At 53.8% G+C, this 23,162-nt stretch overlaps 2 protein-coding genes across 2 annotated transcripts; one reads left to right on the forward strand and one right to left on the reverse strand.

Annotated features, from left to right (window-relative positions):
* Positions 1 to 2,317: 2,317 nt before the first annotated feature.
* PG998_014348 (uncharacterized protein) lies at positions 2,318 to 3,051 on the forward strand (the record flags this gene model as incomplete). Its single annotated transcript, XM_066881164.1, has 2 exons — positions 2,318 to 2,542; positions 2,932 to 3,051. The coding sequence occupies 2 exons, from the start codon at positions 2,318 to 2,320 to the stop codon at positions 3,049 to 3,051; spliced, it is 345 nt and encodes a 114-aa protein (XP_066723695.1).
* Positions 3,052 to 15,370: 12,319 nt separating this feature from the next.
* PG998_014349 (uncharacterized protein) lies at positions 15,371 to 16,002 on the reverse strand (the record flags this gene model as incomplete). Its single annotated transcript, XM_066881165.1, has 2 exons — positions 15,371 to 15,542; positions 15,677 to 16,002. 2 exons carry the CDS (start codon positions 16,000 to 16,002, stop codon positions 15,371 to 15,373), a joined length of 498 nt encoding a protein of 165 aa, XP_066723696.1.
* Between the last annotated feature and the right edge of the window lie 7,160 nt (positions 16,003 to 23,162).

Consider the following 23,162-nt stretch of genomic DNA (forward strand, 5'->3'; position numbering starts at 1 on the left):
TATGGCAATTGATTGACGAAACTGCGGCTGTCAGCAACAGAGCTGGATACACTCGACGGAACGGTAACCGGGACATGGGGACGGACAATCCTGTTGAGGTCCGGCACGCGCTGCCCGCGTGGGACGTGCATCGCCGTCTCCATCCGCTCGTGCGTCGGGTTCCAGTACGCAAGCACGCTGAAGACGTCGCAGTACCGCCCGAGCTCCCGTGTCTTGTTCTGCAGCGACAAGCCGCTCTTGCGAACCTTATCTTTCTGCGCCTTGGTGTGGGCCATGACGAAGGCCTAGCTACCTAATACGGTTCGGGCAACTTGTTGGACCCCTTGGCGCATATTCCTGGAGTGTCCATTGAGCTACAATAGCGTCCCGCGTAACGGTAGATATAGCAAGTGCTGGTTTGCGGGTGCGAAACGTTGATGACATGATGAGCTCGAGTTGGATAAACCTTGCCAGGAGCGCTGCTAATCTGGTTCCGGGACCCATGTTGGCGAGACGAATCTCGGGCCAGCTTCTCTTCAGCGTGTCTTGAGAAGTTCTTGCGCAGTTCAGGAGGATTGGGCAGTTGGTCCTAAAATGACGCGGGGTCGCGAACTAGCTCTCCGCCAATAACGGTGGGTTCTAGACCTGGCCCGCTGGTTGCGCTAGTGCGCTAGTGCGCCATTGCTACTCTTCCAACGCTGCACCCAACAGGTCTGCAGGCAACTATGAAGTCAAGACCGGAAACAGCGCGCGAGGATCTTTGAGCTCTCGACGGATGCGGCGATAGAGAATACCTGCTGGATGATTCGGGGTACAGCAAGCGCGTGATGCTCTCTGAGCACTTGCCAGTACTTGGGAGCACTACCAGGTGGCCGGGGCTAGGATCGAGTTCTAGATGGGCGCTGCTACTCTCCCAGCACCGAACTCCCAGATTGGACGATGGGCGGTTCCGGCGCGGTCACTTCGGCAGCCGTGGTCTCACCTTCTCGTGGTCTAGTCCTGGGGCTCGTCAAACTTCTAGGCCTCTCCAAGGCTATAGTGTAGTACCGTACAGTGTACCTCTACAGACCGATCCAAGGGGAACAAGGCACGCCGTTGCTACAGCACGAGCGACTGACAGCATCCCTTGCGCCACTCAGCGCAGGACCAAGGAGCAGGACTACGGAAAGCTACGGGCGATTCTACGCCATCCAATACGCACAGCAGGCGGGAGGACATAGTGTGTTCTGTAAGTATGTATTCGTATTCCAGTCATCTAATATATCGCGTCTCTGCATTGGCTCTGCCCACGGGGCCGGGGATGGCTCGGTCCGCGCAGACAGGTTCGTAGCCAGCACCACGTACAGGTTGCAGAGGCCGGCTTCGCTGGCCACACCACTTATAGCAGGGTTCACGTGGACCGCCACTATAAGGATGCATGGGCCGTCACTATAAGGGTTCTCGTGGACCGCCAATAGCTAAGCACCATTGACCACAGACAGCAGGGTTCTCGTGGACCGCCACCGTCAGGGTCTCCACTATGGACCGTGGCAGGGTTCTCGTGGACCGCCACCAGCAGGTGCAATGCAGAAAGCCATCGCCAGCAGGGTTCGCGTGGACCGCCACTGGCTACATGCTTGCCACCAACAGCAGGGTTCTCGTGGACCGCCACCATCAATGTGTGAGGTATGCTATGGACCATACCAGCAGGGTTCACGTGGACCGCCACCAGCAGGTGCAATGCAGAAAGCCATCGCCAGCAGGGTTCGCGTGGACCGCCACTGGCTACATGCTTGCCACCAACAGCAGGGTTCTCGTGGACCGCCACCGTCAGTGTATGTTATTGACCGTTCCAGCAGGGTTCTCGTGGACCGCCACAGGAAGGGTAGAGAAAAAAAGAAGAAAATGTATGCCACACTCGGGTGGAAACAGTCTTTATATAACCGTTCAACCCCCTGTAACTAGTTGTGGGGCAGTGGTCGTGAGGTTACGTTACTCATGGTTGCCTTGCTGCGGCGCTTCGGACGCTGCATCTTGAGGTATGAGTTTTGGCGCCAATCATATGTAACCGGCTCGAGCCATTTGCATCGATTCTGACCCGGACCACTTCATAGTTGTACCTATACGGCTCTTTGGAGTCCGTGACTGGGTTGGCCAATTACTGCAAGCGCTTGATCTTGACCAGAGCGCAGGGATAGACCTTTTGAGCATACGTCTGTCCGTGGCTTGTTCGCCTATGTCCTTGCTGCCATAGTCCACATAAGTGCTTTCCAGACCGCCATGATCTCCGTCTCTACAGCGCGTGCATGACCGGTTTCCCAATACGTCGTCGGCGCACTGCAATCTCAACCTGCTAGCAATGGACCCTCTGTACAACACGAATCAGCGGCTTTACAGAGAGTTACCACCTGGTGAGTTTCAGGCCACTGACCTCGGCTTTCACAGTGAAGCGCCCTCCACCTCGCGGGCGACTATTCCTGCAAGCCGTTCCTTCTCCGGAAGAGAGGACCTAAGCTACCCGCCGTCCCTAAATGATCAGTCCTCGGGTCTTTTCGAGTGTCCCAGCAGCGAGAATGGTGACGAGGTTAGTGATGTACCCAGAAGCAGGATTATTTACTAATCATGGACAAGTCCCGACGGCGAAACGAACGGCGACAGAGAAGCAACCTGCACATGCGACTGACGACCGTGGAGGCGCGTCTGGAGAAGACTATTCACAGGTGAGCTATAGAAAGGTCAGGTAGAGAACTGGCCGAATAGCTAACAAGGACTACGCACAAGACTCGAATCCATATACGTCCGCGGATCTCCGTGGTCACGCCGCAGCTAACATGGATCGCTCACTAGAATAGAAATGCAGAAGAAGTAGGTCTCGGGGCTGTGCCGATGTCCGTTCCACCGCTAACATGTCCTTCTGCAAGGTCTAACTCACTGTGGGTTGTCGGTCATTCTACTTGCCCCCTATGCTAACAGTCGATGCATCAGGATGCTACAGCAGCAGAAAAGGTGAGTGTGCGCTTGCATGGCGCGGTCCGGGCAGGTCTGACGCCGAGAGTAGATCCGATGCTCAAGAACAGAAATTACGAGACTTGATGGAGTATGTTCGCACTCGCCTCGGTGGATCCACTGCGCGAGAAGGATTGCGGGTTGCGTAAACCACGCTGGAGATGGACATGAGACCAGGCATGGAAGCCATGGCTATGGACGATTTGTTGGAATGTGGGAGATGAGGTTACTGGCCAGCAGCGAATTAAGCACGCTTCCATTCCAGGAGAGAATTGGAGGCGAGAGACTTGGTTGACTGAAGAATTTACGTGTGCCAGGCATGTATCTGGATTCGAGTAAGAAAGGAGTGTTGCTTGCTCATTTCCCCTACGTGCTCTGTTCCCTGAAAGTGATCATGCGAGCGAAGAGCGTGGCAAATCAAAACTTCAGTGATGATGATAGTCGGGCCACATAGTATGATCCGTAAAACATATGCGTATTCCACCCCTTTGTCCACATTCTATTATCTAGAAGCTACGCCTAGGTCGTCCACCATGCCTTAGCTGCGGCTGTGATGATGCAGACACATCCAAATCGTCCGCCCTGGTGTCTAGCGATGAGATCGTGTTCACGTGGCTGCGATGATAGCAAGAATCTGCCACTGGCCCTCTGCCCTTGAGAGCACCGGCAATGGCGCACCCCCGTTGGTGAAGCGGCCGTAAGTCGAGTCCAACGCCGCAGGAGAAAAGGTGAAAGAGAGAGCAGGGAAGGGGCAGGCATGGCCCAAGCACAGGATTCCCTAGACCGGAAGCCGGCACAAGGGCATATTTGGCTAATCATCCGTATAATCAAGAGGCACCGTTTGCGCCGCTTGGGTGGCTGGGCTTCCCTGAACCAACATCCAACAAGCAGCATCCAAAACGAGTTGAGGAGTTGGCGCGCTAGTCGCGACTAGTGCGCCATTGCTACTCTTCGGACTCTGCGTCCCTCCAGCAGGGAACAACAGGAGTCAGGACCGGAAACAGCCCGTGAGAGTATTCGAGCTGATGCAGCAGAAAGACAGTACTGTATGTACAGTATGTTGCTGGATGATTTTCGTTCCGTTCAAATCGGCACACCACGTCGAAAAGTGTACAATTGGAGACTACGGTCGGGTGGGTCAGAATGGTTGTTTTAGCCTCCCCATACTACTCGGTGGGAATTGGAGGGACCACAGAGTGCCTCTTGTGAGCCAGCAAGTGCGCCACGCCCAATAATGGAACATCTATATCGGCGTCTGTTTGGGGTCCCATTCGCTCTAAGTTTCCTGCTGTCCGCTGGCTTTGCTCCTTTGGACCGGCGGCGCCATCAGCAGCTCTGCATCCTGAGGTCTACATCTGCCCTACCGCCGCTTAACGACGCAGAGCAGGAGAGATAACTTTGAACCGACTACGAAAAAGCATTTCCTGATCGAGAGTCGAGCTTCGCAAGATGAACTGCATATAAGTCACACCGTCAGTACTGCACCGGTCTCTTTTTGGCAACTGTACTCGAGGTACGAAGATAATAGGACCGGAAGTAGCTTTGGGTAGCATGATCAGAAACAGGTGCAAACAACTGAGCTATGATACTGGTAAGTACGAACCAGAAAGGCTGCATTGAGACTTCCGGGTACAATGAGCACATGCTACTATTTAGGTACCTAAGAGAACAGATGCGTTTCAGCTGCCTATCGTGAACAGGACCAAACTAACCCTAAGCAAAGAGCCACAGAAGCATTTCGGCAGCTACTAGGGCGTACATACATATTTGGAGCGGTGGAATGCGTGTCGTCGACGAGGTCCAGACATGGATCAGGATTCGTGCTAGCCGGCCAGCCAAAAGCTACCACGAAGAAGACGGCAAGAGTCACCACTCGTGTGAGTCGTATGAGCAGTAGGGCAGTAGCTATGGCGCCGCAAGCGGACAGTGAGAACGACTCACACGTCCATAATGTACTCTCAAGGAAGCCGTAGTAAAGAATTTGACGAGCGTCACCATGGCGACCGCGGAATCGCACTTCTACCGCCCCCAGCACTGGAAGCATTCGGTACTCTGTCTATGGCCCAGGTCCGTTTTCAGACGTCCGCTGGCAACCAGCATGCCAAAGGCGGCCGGTAAGCAGTACAAACGTTACGAGAGCCGTTTCTTCAGTACGTACTGTAATACGGCAGGTCATCTACGGTACGCCGGCGTGGGATTTGACGCACCATGGTTAGACCGGCTGCCAAGAAGCAGTTCCTAATCGAGAACCGGTAGCTTCGCAATATGATCAACCCATAAATGGCAGGTCGGGTACTGTACTGTATTGTGCTGGTCACTTCTGGAGACTGGGCCTCGAGGTACGAAGCCTGGAATATCAAAGTAGCTTTCGGTAGCATCATCAAGAAACGATGCAAAACGAGTGTGCTTTACCCAGAGGTACGGGAAAGTACGAACCAGAACAGCAGCACGGGGGATTCGGCGTACAGTGACCCCGAGCTACTACGGGACTACATACGAGTACAGCCAGATGCATTTCGGCTGCGCTCGAACGCTGGGTATGTCGTAAGGACTGAACTAGCCCAAGCAAGAGGAAAAGACCTTTGCCAAATCCATGCGACTGTCGGTTCCCGTTCAACTTTTCTGGCCGAGTGGGCGGATTCAGGCCAAGCGGATGCGGATTCAACCCTCAGGCTCTTCCCGATATGCTAGGTCGCTTCTAGCTGCCACGGTAGATACTGACTTCTAGGAAGGCCCGCTGTTCCTGGCATGGCAGGTAGAGACGACCCCGACGCTGAGATGGTGCGAATCAGTGAGTAGCACAGGTCGGGCACGGTACAGTCATCTTGAAGCGGCTTGCGTTTTTGCTCGTGGTGTCTCGGTCGCTACAGAGACTACAGAGACTACAGAGACTACAGAGACTACAGAGACTACAGAGACTACAGAGACTACAGAGACTACAGAGACTACAGAGACTACAGAGACTACAGAGACTACAGGCTACAGAGACAGCTGTCGTCTCCCAAGTCTGACCTCCGCTAAGGTCATTAGATTCAGGTGGACCGCTCCGGACGACTTCAAGTGTGACGGCCCTCTGACAGTGGCAGTCAATCAATCAACTTGATTATGGTAAACACGAAAGCAGGGGGAAAAGTCGACATGTCATCCAGGCGCATCATTGGCAAAATCCAATGTCTATTGGGTGACATGACAATCAAAAGGCGGTCCGCGCACTGGCACGATCCCAAAGCAGCTACGACCTAAACGACCTACTCAGCTCGACTGCTGGCGGGCACAGGCCGACCACCCATTGGCCCGTCGGGTGGGGCTTGGGACCAGCTGACCTCGAATTAGCGCCATGCTCCGCCCATTTTGTTGGACCTTTCCTGCTGTTATAAAGACCACTTGCCCCCCTTGCGTCCCTTTCTTTGGTGACCCAATCTGTCGGGACACATTCCTCCCTTCGGAACGCCGAGCAACCGACAATCACCGACAATCGAGCAGTAACAACATGCATCACCGAGACGAGATGCAGCGGCTTGGCCAATCCAGTCCATCCGACGGCTGATGATTGTGACACGGTTCATGGAGCTGAGGTTACATCGAAAGGACTACATCGACGACAGTTCAGTGTGACAATTGGCAGGTGCGTGGACGATGTGAGGGTCAGTCCATGGTGGGCATGTCTGTCGCAATTCTTCCAAGCCGGTTTCGCACAGGTCTGCACGTTCCAATTTCTCATCGGGAGGCACGGAACCTCGGGCCGATTGCCAGCGCTCGCTGGGCGGCTTGACGAGGATGGCTATGGCGAAATGCTGGTCAAGGGTGAGCGGCGATCCAACTCCTGCTCGGTCCGAACGAAGGCGTGTTCGGGGGGTTGGGTTGCCCCTCTTCCTACCGAATGTGGTGTGATTTCCAATTGTGTGTCAGCACTTATGCTGCGCTAGCAGAGATTGCGCTTATTTGGGGAAGATTTTGGGAAGATGGTTCGCGAAATCAAGGACAAGATGTACAACAATCAGTAGGTCGCTGGTGATGTCGGGCCTTCATAGCGGGCTCATCTCCGGTCTTGCCCAGGGTGCTTTACCAGTGTGCTTTCCCAATACGGCAGATGTGCTCTAGGAGTGCTGACGAGACGCGGTGCGTCGGGACTTTTTGTGACGTAGGCGCGTTGCAGAAGTTCAATTGGATATTTTGCCTACTTACCAGTGTCTTTGCTCGTGATTCGGCGCTTCTGAGATCGAGAGGTGTAGTCCTCTTGGTCTACATTCGCTTGCACTGGTGTTCTAAGGGCCAGACCTTGTTGCTTGGTTGTCCCTTGGATGCTGGATCCGCCTTGCATGCGTCACCAGGGCGTGCCAGTCACATACCTGGACTATGAGCGGGGAAGCTCTCCGCATCCTTGGCGTTTATTGGAACCCTTGGGAATGCGCATGAACGATCCCACATTGAATGCTCCCACATTGGGTGCGAGGATCCGATCAGGTGAACATAATTTCATGCGGCAGGGAAGGTCAGCAGCGGGCAAGGTGGTCCGGGAAGACGTCGTGCAACAGTTGTAGGCCAATCCAATGCCTAGCCGGTTGCTTGGACCGCAAGAGGTAGTTGGCGAAGGCAACGATACGGAACGAGCTATGATGGGGTAGTTAGATGGACTTCACTCCTGCGCCGCAAGTCGTCTACGTTGTAGATATTCTGCAGGGCAAGCCTGCTTGAAGATAGGCGTTTCTCTGCAGAGAATCTCACCGATCGATGGAGAAGGGCGGGGTATTGCGATTGGTAGCCCGCTCAGATGGGTCTGCACTTGGCGTCTCGTTATAACTTGTCCCTTGACCCGAACGTTGAACCCTAACCTTCCACCTGGCCTTTGGCCGCCAGCCATCACGCAGGATCGCTACTCAGGAGAAAGCTGCCATAAAAATGGTGATTCTGCCGGATAATCCTCCATTGTTCTGTACTTAGAGATAGAATGGTTAGATTAGCCCGGCACGTCCTCATGCCCCCAGGAGGCTCGGAGTGACAGCTGACAAGCGCAGCCCTCCAGACGTGAAATTATAAAACAACCAAACAAACAACAAAACCACTACTCAAAATTATGTCGCTGGAATGAGTTCAAGCATGCTCGGCATGCCGAATCGGTAGAGCAATCACGTCCTAGGAGCATGGGTTTGCTCGATTTGGGGAACGGCCGCAGAGGTGGTATGTAGTCTAGCAGTTACTCTGCGACTTGTGCCTAGCTACAGCTCGCTCAGAGTACTCGCAAGAAGATCGAGTGACGTGCAACATAGGTAGTGTACAAGTCGGCCCCCTTCTATGCACTTGTTGTCACATTATTTATAGGTATAAAAGCCCACATAGGGGTTCAGCGAACTGCTACGTACGATCATTGACTCTACGCAATCCTCAAACCACCAATACTCCCGATCATTTCAAATCCGCACATCGATTCCATTCGAGGCAGCGACATGTTTTCTTCTCCGTACGAAATGTCGGATCAGCGTGAGCTACTGCCACTCTGGGGAGCCGCGGTACATGCCACTACGCCAGATCACGCCTTCCCTCCAACTCATGTTCCACCACATGCGGGTTTCCACACAAACCAAGGCCTACTCCAATCGAGTTCTCCGTCAGCGTGAGCTCTCCGTGCCCCATTTTGAGCCAATCGAGGACATTAACATCGGTCCAGAACGGCGGACCAGCTGAAGGAGCTGGAATACAAACTCGACATATTGAACCAAAAGTTAAATAAGTCCCTGTCAGAGCTCAGGAGCCATACTGGAGAGTAAGTGAACCTAGACTCACGGCTTTAAGTAGCAGCGACAACGACTGACAGCTAACTAGGATAGAACGCTTGTAAGTATTCTGGACATGGTGATATTGGTGAACGGGTCTGACGTTGGTCATCTGGCAGCAAGAAAACATACCAGGAACTGTAAGTCACGGGTGCATAGGCCTAGGGAAACTGGAGTCTGACCGGCATCTAGAGTCCAACAGCAGACACGCAGGTTCATGGGCTGCCTATCGCAAATGAAGATGATGATCCTGGAAGTTATCGCACCGGGCGGCGCACACGACGACTCAGACGAGGTGTAACAATAAAGTATACTACAAGGACTAGGTTCATACGGTGTTACCATTTAGCTTTGCTAGAGACGGCTGTGTGCTGGTGATTTAGGGATTGGGTTCAGGATAGATATCATGCACATTCAAATTGACGGGCCTAGCCTGTTTGTTGGCCGAGTTCGTGGCCTTTTTTACTGCATCTTGTGTACGGTGTATCTGTGTCCCCACTTGTCGGTTCCGAGTGCCCGAGATTGGCTGAGCTAGAAGAAAGCCTGCAGACGCTGATGCTGGGTCTGGCACGCCCACCTAGCTGTGCCAGCCAGGGCCGTCATACCGTAGTACTGCCGGTGAATTATTAGGCCATATCGGTAAGCAAGCGTTGGTAGGCCAGAGAAACCTGGCGGCATTCCGGTTGCCTCCTTTGCATGACTCGTGCCGAGTCTTGTTCTCTCCCGACCGTAGGCAACCAACCAACAGCAGAGGCAACAGCAGAGGCGGCATGGTTCATTGCGCCAAGCGTAAGCTGGAATGCTGCCACGCCGAGCCTAGCCGGAACAATAGTGGCATTCTGCTGGACGCGAAATTGCGGTCCATGTGGCCGGAACCCAATCAGCGGCCTTCACGGTCATGTCTGCATCCGGTGACGGTCAGTCGTCGCTGCTGCGGGGTATGGCACTGCACAGGAAGAGAAAACCAACAAAGCGACTTTGGGCGTCACCGCCCCGTGCTCGATTGCTCATCATCCGGGCTGTCATTGTTGTTTTTCGTCACAATGTTGGAGGCAAGAGAATGGAAGTCGCATTAGAGTTAATTGGACTACTCGGGCCGGCTTCTGCTCTGATCGACCCATTGGGGTGTGGAGCGACTGGTCTTGCCGACAGGGCTATCTTATGGGTCGCGACAAGTCTCACTAGCGAGCCATGGCCGGGGTAAATGGAGCATACAGAAGCCCCATTGTACCCATCGCCACTAGTCAATCAATGCAGGCGCTTGGATACTCTAGGAAACGAATCGCATGAAATCGGCCGTCAAGGTGCATTGGTTAGGAATCAGAACGAGCCAACATCAGAGCCAGTCTCCCCCCCAGTCCGTTCAGCCAGCCATTTGTCTACTTGCCGCAACTATGCCAGAACAGCCGAGCGAAATGGGTAGGACGCCATGCGACATCTTCGAAGGGCGCTAGTAGAGGGATAGCAGAGTAAAATGCGAACTCCTGCGTAGCTGGCAAAATCTCCTGCATTGCTGCTTAGACATTGGGTCACTCGCCCTGGTATGCGAACAGCCGGACCATGGTGGTGGCTGTGGCCTTGCGGCCTCAGATCCAATCCTCCGCGTAGAATGTATTATAGGTACTCCCCACTGCATGCGGCTATGAGGTCCAAACGCGCCGATAGGGTGCTTCCTGGCAATGCTATCGACGGCCTAGGTACGTTTACTATGTGACGGCCGTTCCGTTGTGGCTGAGAAATGGGGCCGTCGCGCCTTGAGGAGGTTGTAGGGATTGCGGAGGGACACTGTTGGGGAGTTGGAATCACACAGTCGTTGTTGAGCGCATCGTGCGACGGAGGGCATGTCTTGTTGACTGGTAATGCAACAGATGGAGTAGCCTATTGATGGAATATGAGACTGAGGGGTATCAGGCAATAGGCGTAAAGTAGGTAGCGTAGTGGCGGCAAGAGGAGATGGATGAGAAGTAAAGAAGGAGGGAGAGGAAGAGAGAGGCGGAACGAGGAGAAGGGGGAGGAGATGAGAGAGAGGGCGAGAGAGGGCGAGAGAGGGCGAGAGAGGGCGAGAGAGGGCGAGAGAGGGCGAGAGAGGGCGAGAGAGGGGCGAGAGAGGGCGAGAGAGGGCGAGGGCACGAGACAGACGGAGAACGAGACAGACGGAGAACGAGACAGACGGAGAACGAGACAGACGGAGAACGAGACAAACAGGGGAACGCGAGAGGGCGAGGGAGCGAGGGAGCGAGAGAACGAGGGAACGAGAGAGACGAGGGAACGAGAGAGACGAGGGAACGAGACAGACGGGGAACGAGAGGGCGAGGGAATGGGCGAGAGGGGGTGAGAGGCGGGCGGGAGCGAGAAAGGGAGCGAGAGCGAAGCAAGGGAGAAAGTGAAGGGAAGGAAAGGTGTGAAGGAGGAAAGAGAGGAGGGACAAACATGGCCCAGGAAGGCAAAGAGGAGGCATAGATGCAGGAATAGATCCTGGACCGGAAGCAGGCGAAAGGGCAGCTTTGGCTACCCACACCCAAATGCGGTCAAGTAGAGGCAAGAAAGAGTCCCAACGGCCGCCCGCACTGAAACGGTCGAACCTGACCACCCGAATAATCAAGAGGGCACCGTTTGTGCCGCATGGGGGCTGGGCCTCCCTAGACCAGCCGACCCCCCGACAAGCAGCACCAGAACCGGTCCAAAGCCAGCCCATGGATAGTAGCTCGTGACGGACAGGGGCCACCGACCCGTGGGTCTTGGCGGCGCGTTGCGACTATATAAGGGTGACCTGCCTCCCACCATTGCCAGTAGTTTTCTCTTCCTTCTTCGCGCCTCCGCCCGGAGCGCCGGCCACCCTTGCAGCTTGAACAGACTCCTCTTGGCGCCCTGCGGCTTGAACAGACTCCTCCTGGAGGCCTTGCGGCTTGAACAGACTCCTCTCGGCGCCCTGCGGCTTGAACAGACTCCTGCTTGCAGCTTGTCTGACTCCCGCCTGTGTTGTCCAAGAGCTTGAACTGACTCCCGCTCGTGTCGATCAGGGGCTTGAACTGACTCCTGCTTGTGTTGTCCGGCAGCTTGAACTGACTCCCGCTCGCGTCGATCAGGGGCTTGAACTGACTCCCGCTTGTGTTGTCCAAGAGCTTGAACTGACTCCCGCTTGTGTTGTCCAGAAGCTTGAACTGACTCCTGTCGGGCTGGTTGATGGTCTTTTTGCTCGGTCTCCCTCCTGCGGTCGAGTCATCTCCTGCGGAGGGGTATCGGGCCTGGCTCTGGCGTCCGCAGTTCGAGTCATCTCCTGCCCGCCTTTGCCACCCGGGTTTTCCTCCTACATTCGAGCATCTCATGTACCGAGGTTTTTCCCTGCATCTGCTAGTGGCAGTGCGGCCAGCGAAGCCGGCCTCTGCGCCTGTACGTGGTGCTGGCTACGAACCTGTTGGCGCGGATCGGGCAGTCCCGACCCCGTGAGCAGAGCCAATGCAGAGACGCGACTAGGATAGATGAATATACTACATTGGCGGATACGTACGTACATACATAGCACTCCGCGCCCTCTCCTTCGTGCTTCTTGAATGGCAAATCGTCGCCGCCGCCCGTAGCTTTCCTAATCCTGCGCCTTGGTCCTGCGCCTATGCGGCCACTCGCTCTCGTAGTGTAGCATTGACTGCATAGATCCATGTGGTTTGGCAACACGTACTTGGACATGCCGCCGCCAAAACCGCTCATGCTCATTCGCCAGTGCAATATGTACCTGCGCGCATCTGGGGTCGAAATGACTGTGGTTGGTGTTGAGCAGGCTAAAAAGTTGTATTGGTAACACCGGAATTGGCGACATCAGAATGGACGTACGCCAAGATGGGCGTACGCCAGAATGAAGTCCGCCAGAATGGAGTCCGCCAGAATGGACGTTCACCTGGACGGAGTTCATCAAACTGGACGCACCCGGAACTGGCCCACGAGCATGCACGGCCTTGCTGCTTCGTCTCTCCTTCGAGGTCTTGAACACCTCACGCGCTGTTCCCGGCCCTTGGTCACAATGTCGCCCATGCAATCCTGCAGGCACCTAGACTGGCTCAGGAACGGGGCAGTCAGTGGCGCGCCGAAACCGTCCAGCGTCTAAATGGGCGGCCCAGAAGCAGCACCGAAAGGGCTGTTCACGCGCGAGGGCGGAAGCGCTGCTGGAGCCGTTCAGGTGTGGGAAGCAGTGCTAACCCAGAACCGGATCCCAGCCCCGGTCGACCTCGTTCTGCTGATCTGGTTCTCGAGTGCAGGACCATAGGATGGAATGACTCTGAGTCAGAATCCACGCCAGAACACGGTGCTACGTCCCACACGTAGAGTCCGGAACTGACGGCAGCTGCAGATGAGCCGCTTGCTCACGAGTAGGCCAAAGATCCTTTACTGCTGGCGGCTTTCGGTACAGGCTCACTTCGGCCCTCTGCTCCACGTCTGCTCTGTGTTGGATGCTGCCAACTCGGCTCTCCCACGCATGGCTATGCTCAACAAGTCGTGCTTCATCCAGAACTTCGCCTCTGTCCATAAGTGTAAGTTATGAATCAGTACTTCCAACTGAAAATCCCAATTCCGTTCAAATTGTGCTGGGCTAGCATCTATGTTTGCTGCTTCATTACAGCACCGCACGAATTTGGCCACATAAATACCAGTTATGGGATCGAGGCTACGTCAGTGAGTTGCAGATTCCATTATCTTTAGTCGCCTTGCTCTCATCCACCGGTAACTTCCTCCGTCCGCCTATCGCTTCCATCCACGCCGGTATGCTCCCTTCGCAGCGATACGGTGCGCAGCGTCCGCGCCAGCAACGGGGCCGGCCATCAGCAGGCCACGCCGCCACTGCGCCTGCGACTGCACCCGCAACTACGTCTGCGCCCAAGACCGTCGCTCCTTCTGCAACGCAGCTCGAGCCTCCAAACCAACAACCACTGTCCTTTCCAGACGTTCCCAACTTCTTTGACGGCCAACAAGACCTCGACCCAGGCCCTTTCAGCTCCCCGTCACCGTAGGTCCCTCCACATCCAGTCCGCGCGTTGTACTGAAAAGGAAGAACGTCGGGCGACACCCAAGAACTGCTGCACAAGGTGAATGAGCTGCTGGAAAAGTTCAACGCCGTTCAGTCCGAGCTGGCCCATCACAACGAGAAGTAAGTCTACCCTCGCCCTCGTACGGCATAGCTCTCCTACTAACGCACGCCCACATCTCGCCAGATTCACGACTTTGTAGGTCTCCACCGCCGTCGCAACGAGGTATACGTCTGACCACAGGTGCCCGAACAGCACACAGAAAGTCGAACAGCTGTAAGTCACCGAGTGTTCAGTCCGGCGCAGATCGTCAACTGACATCGAGTACAGGTTCCTGCAGCAAACGCAGAGGGTCACGGGCTGGTTGTCGCAGGTGAAAGCCCTGTTTGAGCGATTCGTCTCCGTGGCCGACGCCAATCCCTTGGGCGACACCTTTTTCGATCAGGTATAAGGCTTGAGACAGGGAGTGTTGGGGCGAATTGGGCCATTCGCAAACATAATGACCCCTTGGCGCGGAACCGTGTTGCCTCCTGGCATTGTGTGCCGACCGCTGGTGCTCCACTCCTCTGCCAATGCGCTGGCCTTTTGTTGTCTCGTTGACTCGGGTCTCTATGAATCACGTAGTGGTGCTCGGAAGTCGGGTGGGAAATCGTCGGCGGGATGCGTCTATTATGCGATGCATGCAGGTCGGTCGTGGCAATGTCTATCACGCTGGTCTCGTGGGGACTGGGTAGCCTCGTTGGCTTCAAGAAGGCACTATGTGCCGGCGTGCTTCGAGTTCGTTGGTCATTCGAAAGAGTGAATAACAACGGTGGTCGCTATGCTATCGTCTCTTAATTGTCGTCATGCTGCCTTGCTCAAGTCGCGAGCTTGTCCCCGCTCATGTTGTGCTCGCCGCCATGCTGTGTCGGATTTCGACTCATGTTGTCGGTCGTCGGTCGTCGGTCGTCGGTCGTCGGCGTACGTTATGCGGCGCGTTGCCAGCGCGATACGAGGGATCGCCTTTTTGTGCCTACTGAATTACGTCGTTATGTCGGGTAAGAAGTTGATCATGGCATTTGTTGCTGTTTCGAGCACGGACTGCAATTGAACTAGAAGCCCGCCCACGTAGCACAGCCACCGTCTCCAGTGGCTGACACCAGCCACCCCCTTAACCCGCTTCTTCCACTTGTCCAATATTCATGCTCTTTTGGCACGTGAGCCGAATAGTTTCCATGCAATGGTCACAATCGCAACAATCCTTCAATCCAGTAGTAAACTTTCATTTTCGGTCTTCTACCAACAATTCTACGGCAGGTCCTAAGGTTTCTCCCCATACTATGTAGAGCGTCTCCGTACTAGGCTAGCACTGCTAGCTTGTCAAGATCTCCAAGTGCTGCAGTGGTCATGCATATCTCTGCCGTTTATCCTCTCCATACAAGGCATGGCTCACTTCTCGCTTGCCATTACTTCCCTCGCGGCTTCCGTCACGGCCGACTCCGGCAATATAATATATAACCGAGAGAAACGACAAGGAAAGAGAAAAAGAAGTCTAGAGCGGAAAAGCCCCGTCTTCTATGCTCCCTAGCAAATATATGAAAACAAATTGAACAGTAAACAACAACAACTTCTGGTTGTTCCCTAGTACCAAGTAGGAGTGTTGGGCCAGTGCCGGAGCATGGTGTCGACCGCTTGCGTCCACTCGTACTCAAAGCACTGCGCGAGCTGGTCGGCCTCCTCCTCCGAGGGCGAGCGATCCTGCCACATCTCCTTGCGCCAAGCTTCGGACGACGCGTAAAACCGGATCAGGTCACTGTGTAGATTCACGTAGGTTAGTAATTGGTATCCTATACATATACATAGAAAGATAGTAACTAGGAATATATGTATGCGTGTCTCTGAGAGAGAGAGTACATCCCAAACAAGAAGAAGGGGAAGAAGACCTACTCCTCCTTCATCTTGGTCAGACACAACCAAGCCAAGTTCCAGCTCCGGTTGCTCTCCGGGTCAGCGAGGACGCGGCGGCGGGCTTCGCTGACGAGCTCGGCGCAGAAGGGGTAGTTGGGGCTGAGGCCCCGGAGCTCCGTCAGGAACTGGTTGTTCGTCGTCACGTAGTAGGTCCAGGCCTGCGTCATGGGCGCCTGGAAGGCGCGTGAGTCCTCCTCGTTCTCGCACGCGGCCGCCACCCGCTCGATCCGGCATAGCTCCGTCAGCGTGTTGACGCGGTGCGTCTCGAGGGACTCTATGTGTTGTTGCATCAAGGACTTTGGCATAGGGGAAAATTCAAGGAGTAGATGTTAGTCGATGAATGGAGCTGTTACGCAGGGAAACAGCACTTTGCATGCTGTGGGGCTTGTAGAGTGAGTTGAAAGAGGGAGATCGCATGCAGGTTGTGCTTCGTCCACGCTGTCATTATATGGAAAGGGCGGAGACAAGAAGCAGCGAGAACCATGAATGATTTGTCACGTACGTGGGTTGGCCTGGACTTCCTGCTGCCACTGCTGCTGTGGTGGTGACTTCGAGACATTTTGACTCTGACGTTGACGAGAGACTGTGCTTTGGGAAGGAACGGGAGGGGAGCTGGTTGAGTAGAGGCTTTAATGATTATATAGTTAGCATGAAGAGCCGGCGAGGTTGAAATGAGCACTTGGAACATTCACTACCTTGATGTGATATCTGACAAGGCTCGTAATGACCAATACTCGTGTCTCTCGTTCTTGCTTGTACCAATCGTATACTGTCTCTCTTTCTTCTTCCGTACCACATATATCTCGTTGAGACTTCATGCTTCTAATGACATGGCGGGGATGGCTGATTGCATACTAAGGTTGAACCACCGTGCAATTTCCTTCAGGTGCTCATCCTCTGGCCACGGATGATACGGGATCTCTTGGTCCTCGTGCACAATGTTCACAAATCCAAGTTGCTTGAGCACAGTGGTAGGATCGTCATGGGGAAACAAAGGTTTTCCCGCCCGTTCGAAAGCTCCGTACACTTCCTTCATCCAATAATGAACGTTCGAGTTCTCGGGCAAGGTGCTGTTGTGGCTGAAATGACGGTAGTCAATCTCGATATGCTCGAAAAGCCCGGTCCCTGGCTTCAGATGGCTTGAATGGATCATCAGTGCTCTTTTCTAGTTGGCATACAGGGCTGTAACTGACTTGAAAGCGTTCTGGTATACGGCGCGCCAGTCAGTAATGCAACCTCCGAGCAGTCGCATGTGAATGAGATCCATTGAGTTCGGATCAAGTCCCCACGTAGGGTCTCTAATATCCAGCGGGAAAAAATACGTATTCGGTAGGATACTGAAGTCATGTTAGAAGGGCTCTGGAAGACATGTCCAGGAGCCATACCTAGCAGGTACCATCATCATGTTCAAGTCACATCCAATGACGTTTGCATTAGGGTATTTTCTAGGCATCATTAGCTAGCCGTACACTGCGGTTGGCCATGGGGGAGGATATGCCCGTACTCAGCCATATCATTACACCAGATACCCGTGCCACAACCGAGATCGAGGATCCTCGGCGGACCATTGCACGGTAGGGGCCGTGCGTGAAGACCATTTTGCGAGCGTTTATTCCCTTGATCTGATCCGCTATCTTCACGGGCAACGGTAATGAATTTGTGCGTAATATCAAGTCTATCTTGTTCAATCTATAGGCAATTAGTTTACAGATGCGCCTCGATGCTTCAGGGTGGAGAACTACTCACATCGTCCACCGGTAGAAGATATTCGCTGCGGCAGTATTCCCCATAACAGCGGTCGTTCTGGTCGTAATGACTGGTAGACAAGGCTAAAATGCTACTGGACATTAGCATACGTTGGTTTATGCTGGCATGGCGCTGCGGGTTATGTAGATGCAACATACCCAGGATCGATGTTCACGCTGCTGGCCATAGTGGCAGAAAGCTGAGGTTGTCGGTGACAATTTTGCTAGTGTGTCCCGATCGGACAGGCTGAGCTGCCCCTGGGTTACTGCCACGGACACAGTAATAGGTTTGGTGGCAAGTTAGGCGGAAGGGGACTCTTATAAATAGATGAGGCCACGATGCCAATCCTGGAACAGAAAAACGTAGTGTCATTCGTAGGGGGGTAAGTAGTGGATGAGATTCCTGCAGCCTGATACCGGGATTTGCGAAAGGACGGTGTCGAGTCCGGATTCTTGGCTTCTGCGCGCAACGTGTTGACAAGGTACAATCGTTTGCTGCTGCTTTACCACTTCTGACCAGCTTCTGCAGTGGAATGCAAGTGCGAGATGTGGGCTAGACCATGTTATCCGGTTTGTACCACGGGCATGTATATGTGACGCCGGATAGTCTCACCCGCGACTGAAAAAGGCTCTCATGGGGATGCCCGAGATGCGCCAGTAGGAATTCGTCCCGGACCATGAGCTGTCACTATGCAGTTGCTGCCGGCCAAAATAAAGCCTTGCTAACAAGCCAAGTGAAACTTGCATGCAGACCACCACAAGCAGGCCCAATCCTATACCAAGTGTCCAACCCCCCAACCCCGGATACCACCATTACGCTTTAGTGGATGTGAACACGCCTTCTAGACTTCTGCATAAAGAGCTATGCGGGGCAGTCAGCCAATAGTAACATCCGCTCACAGTATTATTCGTGATTTGCAGGGTTCACCAATCGGATCAAGATCTAATCACAAAATCCGAGGTTACTTTATAATCTCTTGGCATCATCGTCCTGTGACATAAAGGGACCCGTATCACGTCCTTGACGGGCGCCATGCATCAGGCAGGGAAGTAGTACCAGTGGAGTGAGGGTCACATATGAATCTAGTCCTCACTTTCCTTTTGACGGAAATCTGCATATATTACACCCGCCAGACCGGCGAAGTTACGGCTCCCCGCGATCAGGGCACAACAAAAGGCATGTATATAATTGATGTTCAGCCGTAATAAGAAGATTTGGCAATCCACATCTTCATCACCTGCATTGATCACTTTCAAGTCCCCCCAGCTATCAAACCTCATCCAAGCCATCGAAAATGAACAACTCAAGCACCAACCAACCCACCCCTTCTTGCTGCAGTAACGATTTCAACCCGGAAGAACTGGCGCAGCTTGGATTGAAATTGGTGCAATGGCACCCCAATGCCAGAAAGGACTGGCTCTGGATATATTCTGGGAAACACGGTGCCATGGAAGAGGTGCCACTCTCAGTACTTAAACCCGGCCTGTTGGATTGGATGAAATTACAGAAGCTTTGGGTACAACATAGCGATTGTAGTCCGAGACATGATCAGCTATCCTACAACGACATGGAGGATATCCTAGTTGCGATTATACGCTTTGACCTGGAGGAGGAAGGCAGAGAGTGGCTGCAGATCCAGATGACGAAGTACGGAAGACTCCCAACGATGGCCGATACAACCAATACTACCTACCCAACGCCACATTATTACTGACTCATCTATTCTTCTCTCAACTTCGACCTTGGGGAAGTGGCATAACTTGGGTTGGCAGAAGTGCAAAGGTATCAAGAGTCTTTAATACCCAGAATTGCAATCGAGATACAATGACAAGAGACTATGTGTCTGGGGAGCTTATATATATCCGTGCGTAGTGAAACATTGGCCATTAGGATGGGAGACACAGGACCACCCATGTCAAGAGCCTGACTAGCCAAAACGAAACAAGCTGAGGTTCCTGCGTCGATAGATCAAATAGTAAATAGGTGAAATATCCAGGGTGAACAAAGGGCAGCAACTTCTTGCGGGCGGTTGTTTTGGTTGGGGGGTGATCGAGACCCCTAAAAGAACGTAGCGTGAGTGACGGGGGGCGGTGTACTAGGGAAGGTGGGAGACGCAGAGATGGAGAGGTGTGTACCATGCGACTTCACTGCGTACCCTGGCTCTGAAACTGGATCCTGGATGTCGACATAATGGAAGAAAAGAGCAGGCTGGGACTCCATGGCCTATCTCGGATCGCTGGTTTCGATCATCGGAGTTGCGCCAAGCGGCTCGCTTCGTTAGTCAGTCCTGGCTCTGGCCTGCACTCTCTACAACCCCCATCGATAGCCGATACAATGGGAGTACAGGTTTTAGGATACAGAGTTAGTTATCTGCAGATACAGCTTCGGATCCGTCATCTGCTTGGGGATCGCACGGTTCAAATGATTTAGTTTTCAACCTAACGCGAATCGAGCCAACACGTGAGGCAGGGAAAGAGAAGTTCCTGATATCCTTATCAAGGGACTAACTGGGTACGCTCTCCTGGCTCCATGTCCGGATTTCGAGCTGGCGTCATACAGAGCTGCACCAAAGTCCTCGCGTATTCCCAACATCCGACAAGTTTGGTCATCAACGTATTAATAGTTACGGTCTCTTTAACAAGGACCGCAGCCACGGAGATCGGGATAGAGTCCACCGATAAGTAGAACCCGACAAACACCGCGGCGCACCAAAGCACGTTCCGAGCCGCCACAACCAAGCCCAGACGACGATTTGACCGTATATATTTCGCCGCCACATCTAAGGGCCTCTTCGTTCCTGTCTTCTTCTCATTTCGTAACGGCGTACGGCACCGCTGCCGCCGCCCTGGCGGCCGCCAGCATCTTCCTGTCCTCTGCCGCCCTATCCTCTCCTTCGTCGCCTTTGTCCTGCCGCTGCGAGTAGATCAGTAGAGAACGTCAACACGGTCAAGACAGACAATCTTACTAGGAAGCCCGCATAGCCCCGCGATCATTGATGCTGTCCCTTGTCGCGCTCTCCTGGACTCTATTGAGAAGCGAAGCGCAAATCACGGCAAGCAGAAACCCAGTGAGGCCAAGGACGGAACCCAATGCCTGGAACACCGCAGCGGCGGTCAGAGTGCACTTGACAAGGATTCGAAAGAAGGTGCCGACGTTGGCACTCTTCTGAAGGGACTCTCCCTGGAGGAGGTCTAGCGGCACGCCGCGAAGTCGGTGGTGAATCAAAACTTCTACCTTAGCCTCGCAATAGCTCCAAGCCAAATCGGACAATTCGTTAAGAATGGACTGTATGGTCAGGGTTATTAAGGTCTGGCGCGTAGGGTGTAAGTTCTTTAGGACGAGGGGGAGGAAGGTTTGTGATGCGATCTGTGCTCCTCCAAGCACAACGGAGAAAGCCACCGCGAACTGAATGGGCGGCTGACTCTTTCCCCATTGTAACAGCTGGAGAATTGGCGCATTCGACATATTTACCGGTCGATATGGAGTCAAAAGGCGGCGGGGTCGTTGTCCAGCGGCAGGACTTACGCTGGGCGGAGTGTGGCTTTATGGCAGCGAAATATGATCGGAGCGGGATCTGTCTGCTTCGGTGGGGCGAACCTAGAGGAGAGACGGCGAATGGTAATACCATTGAGCGATAGGCCATAAATATATAAGCCGTGTATGGTTCTATCGACCGTCTGCATGGTCCAAAGCAGCGGGTCGTGCTCCTATTGCTCGTTCTTGCAGTAGCGGCACACGGTTGCGGACGTGTGGTAGCATTCGAGACCTGAGTACACCAAAGTACACACCTCTGGGACGGCTACTTTCTTATTGTCGTTCCCTGGGAGCCACCGTGTACTGCTTTGGAAGAGTTGGGTGCAAAGTGCCATGGTGGTTTCGGCGAACTTCTTTGGTTGTTGTATACGCAGGGGGTTGAAGCAGTTGCCATGGGCCGGTTTACAGGTGCGCGGGATGGCGATACGGTATTGGCATCCACTCGGGCATACCAGCTCAGTGAGGAATGGTTCATAGCCTGGCAGATGGGAACAGGTAGCTACTGGAAGACTAGCACGCGTATTATGTAGGGTTTTGATCTTCTGGCCGTGTCTTAGAGCTCTTTACGACTGTGTCGGTACCTAACATGTGTCTCCCTGGCCTGCTGCTCCGCCTTTGGCCACTCGAGGCGCACATCAAAGCGCGCGAGCTGCTGGATTGCTCGCGGGATCGCCAGGGTCGTCTGGATGCTTCTGGTCGAGGTCGAGCATACAACCACGGCGACTTAGGTGCGATTGCGTGCGGAAAGGCTTGGGGAGCGAGGTGGTATAGAAGGAAACAGGCGATCAGTCGGTGTGGGCGAGCTCGACGTCGACATCGCCTGCCGTGGGTAGGCGTGATACAGGCTCTGTGATGCGGCAAATGCCACGTTCGAGTCTTATGACAGCCCAGTTGTCATCAGAGGAGGGGGACAAGCTGGTTGTTGGATAGAAGGGACGGATTAACTAGCTCGGGCCGCTGCGTTGTGGCTATCTCGCGGGTCGTAGTCCGCACCGGGGATGCGTTGGTATCGACAATATCGATCGGTCGGCGGCGGACTATTCTGCGGGGAGAAGGGAGTTCGACCAGTTTACCCCGGATCTGCACCACCAGTGCTGTGTAGAGACAGTGGATTCTATCTGGGATCCGTCAACTGTGTGCTTGTAACTGGCAGTGGCATTTTTAACGGATTAGATTGTATACGTTGGGTAAAGAAGGGTCAAGTCAGGAGGGAGGAGCAAGATTGGGGCCGAAAAGGCCAGCATGGATAAGTATATGGTAGGCTCACAGAGCCAAGGAGGCAGACAGGGCGGTGCAAGTCCAAGGTATTTCTCGACAAACAGACTGAGCACGAAATCGTTTGAGAGGTGGTACAAAGTGCAAGGTATAGGTGCCTTGTTTGAGTGAATCATCCGAGAGCAGCCTAACCACGCATAACAATACAAGATCAATCTCCCCTCACGTTCATCAAGGTTGGCATTATCTCTTTGTTCTCCTCTTGCAGACCGCGAAGGGTATCCCCTAGACCCCGGGCAGTCGTCTCCGTCTCCAATGTAGCCGTATTGAGTCGCTTCCAGCTACGAATTGACATCAGTTAAAATCCAGGTGATGTTTGTAGACGACGTACTCTGTCCTTTCATCTCTTAACTCCTTAAGGTTTTTACGTACTTGACCCTCGGAGAGGCGGGGACTGGGTGCCCTTTCTGAGGGTGGAAGGGATTTCTCAGAGACATGGCTTGTCTTCAGAGTCCAGCATTGCTGCTGCGAACACGCGAGTGATCCAAAAGTAAGGATGCTAATTACATGTGTGGAATAACCACGACGAAAGCCACCTGGGCTGGAGCCCATCCTATATGGTGGAATGTGTTGCCACGGATCCGACTCACGCTGCATCCATCCCGCATCAATCCGCCTTGGCCTACCATATCTACGGCCCCTCACGGCCAGACCAATCGATGTCACCTCCATTGGATCAGCGCCTAGAACAGGAACGAGTAATTCGAGTAGTTGCGACCGGCCCATTATTACCACCCCTTTTTCTGAATCATGTACTCCCATGCCACCGGTTTCCGAGTTTGACAATTGGCTGAGTAGTCAGTTGGGAGATGCAGGCTGTCAAGGAGCCAGGGTACTTACTGCAATCCTCATCAACCCTGGTGCATTGTCAGCGCTGCATTTTCGAAGGTAAACTCGGGCCGCTTACCTC

Source organism: Apiospora kogelbergensis (assembly GCF_038363985.1).
Source record: "Apiospora kogelbergensis strain CBS 113332 chromosome Unknown utg000011l_segment0_segment0, whole genome shotgun sequence".
In the NCBI taxonomy this organism is placed as follows: Eukaryota; Fungi; Ascomycota; class Sordariomycetes; order Amphisphaeriales; family Apiosporaceae; genus Apiospora; species Apiospora kogelbergensis.